The 6,876-nt window shown below is 44.2% G+C and overlaps 1 protein-coding gene across 1 annotated transcript; it reads right to left on the bottom strand.

The window, feature by feature from the left end:
- Window positions 1-4,993, bottom strand: LOC131322670 (uncharacterized). The gene is made up of 2 exons (XM_058354079.1): window positions 3,848-4,993; window positions 1-1,779 (listed from the first exon to the last, which is right to left on the bottom strand). The coding sequence occupies exons 1-2, from the start codon at window positions 4,991-4,993 to the stop codon at window positions 1-3; spliced, it is 2,925 nt and encodes a 974-aa protein (XP_058210062.1).
- Window positions 4,994-6,876: the final 1,883 nt, after the last annotated feature.

The following is a 6,876-nucleotide window of genomic DNA, read 5'->3' on the forward strand; positions in this document are numbered from 1 at the left end:
CTACTGCTCACTGCTTGTTACTGGCACCTTCTCGTACATTTCAACCTCCCTGAATCTCCGCCCAAGAATACACCGCCCGCCAAATCGCTGCTGCAAGTAAATGAAAACCGCAAACAGAACACCCCCGCAAGAAATAACTACGTCCCATGTGAGGGAGTAGAAATCCACATAAGGATTTGCGAAAAAGTATGCCCCATCAAATTGGACTTGCGCAAAGTTGTGAGCCCGGTAGAGATCGTACACATGAGGTAGCAACCGAACGCAAGTGGTTCCAATGTAAAATGGATGAGAAAGAGCATTTTCCTTTGAGATATGGAAAATGCTCAGGAGGATTTGAGGGAGAAGGAAACCGTCGAGGACCAAACCACCATAAGATATTAAATTCCTCGTATTTAGAAACAAAGCAAAAAACAACCCCAATATGTAAATTGTTGAAGAAACCAGCATTGCCTTCTTTTCAGCAACCCATATGTCCTTCTGGTTTTCGTCGCCCAAACGTGCAGAAAACGCCAGTTGGAGAAGCCAGAGATGCAACAAGAAAGCCACCATTGTAACTGCTCTCACAACCACCTCGTTCACTTCGAGCCACCCTTGACTCCCAAGCAATACATTACTTCGCTTGCGATTTCCTAGAAACAAAGCTTCAAAGTTTAGCACAAGAGTAACCATATGCCCTAAAGTGAGGATCACAAGCATGAAAAGGGACGCAAAAGGAAGCACTTGAGGGTTCCTTTTCACGTAAAAAATTTGCAGCCCCACAAACACACAAGCGAGCGTGTAGGAGATCAAAACCATCACGATCTCCAAATCCAACCGCTGAACAGATCTTTTGGCTTCCTCTCTGTAGAAAACCCATCCAGTCATTTCCAAGTGCTTGAAATAAAGATGGTCAGTTTCCTCCCTCGTGCTTTCGATGCTTCCCCTAATTTTCCCTTCTTCTTTTGCATTTACCAGCGGGAATTGGAATTTCAAAAGAAGCTCACAGTCCATTGATTCACCTATTGATAGCTTTCTACAGCCTACCATACATACCCTTCCTGTTTCCTTATCATACAACCCTTCAGCAGAAATGTCAAGGGTACTATTGAAAATTACCGATGTAGCTGAAGAAGTCTGATACAGCGAAATCGTGTAGGTAATATTCAATGGGCCATGATGTATACTCTCTCCCTCAACTGCAATCATGTAATTCATTGACGTACGGGTAGAAAATGTGTTCCGCTTCAGCACGTAATTTTGATCACCGAAAAAGCTAGGCGTTGCTTTACTCCAAGACCAAGAATGATTCCCCGTAGAATCTTCAACCAACATGTCAAATGCCAAGTCGTCAGAGTTCCACTTCGGATATCTGTTGCCCTTCTTAATAACCGACTTGTTGAAAGGACACAACTTTTTTACTTTTTCGGTTACCGTGTACTCGTATCTCAAACCAGGAACCACAGCCATGCTATTGTCGCGACTTCTAAACGTGATCCTATTGAAGTATCCAGACTCGTTAACAGTTTTGTCAGTCCAAATCTGGCCCAAAACACTTGTTCTGTTCCTGATTGTCCAGAAAGCATGGTACCACAAGCTCAACCTAATCGAACAATCACCAACCCGGGCATTGTCCAACGAGTCGGAAGAGTTCAAAAACCGGCAAGCAACTATGCATAGCTGATTCTTCTTTTCATCCCACGATCCCTCTCCAACGAGCGCTGTATTGGGATCAAGAGCTAGGTATTGGTAACCTGATCCAAATTTGATCACATATTGCACCTTGTGTTCCTTCTCAGAACACTGAATGGCATTTAATGTCATTTGACTTGGCAACTCATCGTTATCATCCTTACCAAGAGGAGTACAATTTTTTAAAGAACTTGTAGACACCCCATTCTGGACTGTCCAGATAACGTTATTTGTCGATCTTTTTATCTCCCCAATGATGATTTTAGTCGAAAACAGTTTAAGGACAAAGGTGTGGTTGAGCTTTGAGCGTCCTGAACCTCTCTCAAACCCCTTTCAAGCCCTTCAAACCAGAGCCAAACAGCCCCAGCAAAACCCAACTGGCATACGCCAGTGTCCTGAAGGCGTACGCCAGTTATCTGCCACGTGTCAGTCATCGACCAGTGGCCCAGCTTTTACTGGCGCACGCCATTTAATAGTGGCGCACGCCAGTCAAACCCAGTCAAATCAACTTTATTCAGCAACTTGGGCGGGACTTTTGTGCCACCCTGACGTCGGCTACAGCGTCCCTGATGATTACTCTCGGCAGAGACGTTCCCTCTCTCTCCTACACCCCCCATCAAGGCAAGTCCCATGCATTTAATGCATGGGAGGCTCCAACCTTGCCTTGACCAGCCAAACAAGGCCTTGGTCCTAGACTGATCTCAGTCTCTCTCCCCTATAAATACCCCCCTTGCATTCATTTGCAAGGGGTTAGCATCATCAAGAAGCAAAAAGCACCCCTCTTCTCTCTTCTTGCTCTTTTTCTCCCCTTCTTCCATTGAAAGAGAAAAGAAAGAAGCCCACTTCCATATACCTCCACTGATATCCAGTCACTATACAACATCCATCTTCAACCTCTAGGCTCTAAACCACCTACAAACTTCAACACTCAAAAGGTATACCACCTTTGCATTCCTTTCTGTTTTCGGCCCCTGAGGGGAACCAGCAAGGCCCAGGCTGGTAAACAATACCAGTCCTGGCCTTGAACTGGTAAAAATACAACAAACGTATGCGACGATACTTGGCGCACGCCAGTTTCTACATGCCGTACGCCAGTCATGGCAGTACGAGCGCAACTGGCGTGGGGATCATGGATCGTCATTCCTTTTGTTTTATCTTTCTGTCAATCACCCTTGCATGCTAAACAACCAGTTTGTTGCTTTCTGTATGCTTAGAACTGTTTAGACGTAAAGGTTATTGCTTCCTCTTTGTTTATTCAAAAGGCCTCTGGGATCCTTCTGGTCATGTTCCAGAGCCCAGATGATGCAAAACCAAGCGCTGGATTAGGGTCAAACGTGCGTACGGCAGTCCATGACTGGCGTACGGCAGTTAAAGCTAGGATCCAGTGGCTGGCCCTTGCATTTTAGCTTAATCTTGGCCTCCTTCCTGTCCCCACTCTGTTTAGGGGGTTTCTTGTCTATGTTCATGGCTTCAAGCCATCCCAGCTGTCTGTAAATATATATATCCTGCTTATTTAGCTGCATGGTTTGTCCTGGGTGTGCGCTGGTCCTTTTCCAGAGCCCAGAGGGTTGCAAACAAGGACTGTGAAACCAGATGAGTGGAGTACGCCAGTCTCCCTGTGGCGTGCGCAAGTCATATCAACATGCAGTGGCTCGGCCAGTGCATGCTGGTAGAACTTGCTCACGCCCTTGCGGGGCAGCGTACTGCAATTTGTCCAGTTTGCTCAGTGCTTGTTCTCAATCTATATTTTAGCATTGCAATCAAGCCATTCATAAGCATTTTTGTCATAAATCACAACTTGTTACAGTGCTTTAATCCCCATTAACTGTTCCCCCGCCCTAACTGGCTAAAAAATGATCAAAATGAGAGAAATGCAAATGTTTTATAAAATGCCCGAGTAGAGACTGATCTCCGGATTGGGCGAGAGGGGTGCCATAAAACCCTTCCCCTCTCGTAAACTGGCTCCCGAACCTCAGATATCGAAGGTGACGACGGACCGGTCTATGCCTTTTCAAAATCAAACAAACGTGGCAAACGTTTTTCGAGTTCGGTTCCTTGGGTGCTCTCACCGCTAAAACCCGAGGGGCGACTCTGAATCGAGGCGTTTCGCCGCGCTCTTCCAAACAAAAAGGGCCGCATCAAATTTCACAAAGCAAAATTTCCGGGGTGGCGTGCCCACAGAACTGCACTCATTCAAATACTCCAAGTTAAAGACATCGTTTTGCCTACTCGTTGTGTAACATAACGATCCTGGATTTAAACCAAGTGATTGATTTTTGGGAATATCAATCCCACCGCAACAATCGCTATCAAATTTCCCAAAAACCAATGAATACTGATAGTAACTCGATGAACCAAACTCTAAAAGTGAAACGAGTTCAAAATAATTCGGATCATTCAGAGAAGCCAAACTCTTCAATTTCCCAGTTATTAAACTATTGAAGATGGTCAAAGTCATAGGATAGTTAAGCTTGAGGACTGCATCAAGATTGATCAAATTACCTCCGTTTGAGTACCAAGAAGCCGAGCCTACCATACAAACTTCGGCAAACTTTCCTTTACGTTGTGCCATCACAAACTTCTTCACGGTGTCATGCAAACCTCTTTCAAACCGCCTACATTTCCTCTCTTCAGTTGCCACCAACTCCGGTGCAAAACGAGACAAAGATTGGAACTTTAAAGCATATTCCGACACGGTCATATCCCCTTGCTCTAACTTCTCAAACTCATCTCTCAACTGGTTGCGACTCGTTTCTGGAAAGTATTGCTCCTCGAAAAACACCTCAAATTCGGCCCAAGTTAGGTTCTCCACATCTGGCTCATTTGCTTGAGCCGCGGTCCTTGCCGCTCTCCTAGCATCCTTCCTCAATTCTAAAACCGACTCCCACCATTCGTTAGCCTCCCCAGTTAATTGAACAACCACTATATTTACCCGCAAGTCGTCTTCCGTAATTTTGAGAGCCCTAAAGAGTTTTCGAATCTGGGCCAACCAATGGTCGGCTACAAGAGGGTCACTACTCGACCCATCAAACGTAGGTGGATTTCTACGATTGAACTCCCTCATTGCAGACAAAGCACGGCTATCCGCACTTTCCCTAGGAGCAGGGTTAAGAAGATTTGCAGCCGCAAGAGCCGCAACAAAATCCCTAGCAAAGGGATTTTGAATGATCGGTACTTCCTCTCCTTGACCGTGTCTAGGCCCTTCCCCCGGATTACCATTCGGATTCTCCCCATGTTGGCTAACTTCATCCTCAACCAGTGCCCCTCGGCCACGGCCACCCCTTCTTCCGATCTCACCTGCTCTAACGCGTGTTCTCGGAGGCATCTAGCTACAGTTATAAAAAAAGAAGGGTTCATCAACAACAACATTATCTTAGGAGGTCAAAGCCTCCAACTATCCCAACACGGGTCGAAACAACTCTACGCCACTCTACTGTATTAAAATGCAATGCCACGTAAACCAAATAATATCAATGCACGCAAGCACACATGTGATATGAAAAAGGTGTGACTTTGAACCCATGAGACTAGAAGTCTCCCCACGGTCTCAAAGTATTCAAACCTAGTTGCTCTGATACCAATTTGTCACACCCTCGATTTTCAACATAATTAAGTAATACATTTTAAATAAAGAGCCTCGCCTATCATACATATTACCCAAAAAGGTTTCCACCTGTCTTAAATTACAAATCAAATCCCCACGATCAAAGGTTTACAACTTTGGCGCTTTGGCCCCAAAAATACATAAATGCAAGTACGATCCTATTTAGAATATTACAAACGTTTAGTCAAAAGGATTAAGATAATGAGTTACAATTACATCTCTGTCAAAATAAAGTTAATACAAATATGCTAAGTAACTACGTGAGATTAACTTCTAAAAAGTCTTTCATTTCCAAGCATACATAGCATGCGAGCTATTGTCCAACATTTTGTCCTGAAAAGAAAGATTAGGTTGAGCTACACTAGCCCAGTACGAAAACCTTTACCAGTTCTATATGTAAACATGATGAAATGTGCACGTGAAATGAAGGCACGAGGTACAACTCAAACAATGGAAACAAGTGATTTAAGGATATTCCCAACGTTCAACATGATCATTCTATCACATGCATATAGCTTGAAATGTCACTAAGTTCACTCAATGTCAAACAACTCAATAACCCCGATACGATGCACCATTGCCCAAAATCCCTTCCATCGGTATTTCCACCCCTTGCGTTACCGTATAACGCCATGGGGATTACCGTGTTACCACCCCTTACGTCACAGTGATCCCTACAACTCGGGTCACCGTATTACCACCCCTTGCGTTACGAGACCGTCTAAGTCTTCGTATTACCACCCCTTGCGTTACGAGACTTTCTAAATTAACTCCCAACACAAATGACCATTTCCTCACTCGACTAACAAGTTATGACTCTCCCAAGACCACAATCCAACACAAAATATGTTACGAAATGCCAACCATATCATAAATATGTCACAAACATTCATAAACATTCAATTGATCAATAATACGCGAAATAACAAGTTTTAATTAATTAGTCCCTTATCATTTCTTACTAACGGAAGGCCTAAGGATCACGAATAACATCAATTAATCATAGGGCGTCAATTAGATAAGCAAAAGATAGGCTAAAAGGTATCCAAAAGGGTTTAGAATCGATTGGGGTTGAAACGATCGAAGAAAACACAAATAGCATCAAAGCTGTCCAGAACAACAAGGGGTATTGATACCCCAAAATCAGGTATCAATACCTGGCCAGCGGGAAATCCAGAGAAGGATGGGGTATCGATACCCCATATTTGGGTATCAATACCCCGCTGTTTCGAGGCGATTTTCTGCAGTTTTGACAGACATTCAAAGCACCAAAAAGGGACGATCCAAACACGATTTCTACACCATTTCAACATATATACACACAAAAGAGGTAAAGAAGTCCCTACCTCAAGACGATAACAAAGATCTTCGAAATTCGAACAAGCCCTAACTTTCTCGAGCTCCCCATCTTCGATTCGAGCTTCAAAACACGATCGGAAGGTCGGAGGGTGGTCAATCCTTGAAGGTTTTGCAAGATTGAGTGAGTTTTTGAGTGAGGAGAGGAGAGAGAGAAAAGTTCAGCCAGGAGGGAGAGAGGGAACGGATGTGAGAGAGAGAGATGGGAGATGAAAAATGATCTCCTACATTAACACCCACCCCTTTAT

Source organism: Rhododendron vialii, chromosome 4a (assembly GCF_030253575.1).
Source record: "Rhododendron vialii isolate Sample 1 chromosome 4a, ASM3025357v1".
Classification (NCBI taxonomy): domain Eukaryota; kingdom Viridiplantae; phylum Streptophyta; class Magnoliopsida; order Ericales; family Ericaceae; genus Rhododendron; species Rhododendron vialii.

Bases quoted from the DNA above. Each gene is read 5' to 3' on its own strand.
- LOC131322670 (XM_058354079.1), bottom strand. From the start codon at position 4,993: ATGCCTCCGAGAACACGCGTTAGAGCAGGTGAGATCGGAAGAAGGGGT. The intron at 1,780-3,847 runs GTGGGCACGCCA...AATGCCATTCAG, and splicing joins ATTTGAATGAGTGCAGTTCT to TGTTCTGAGAAGGAACACAA.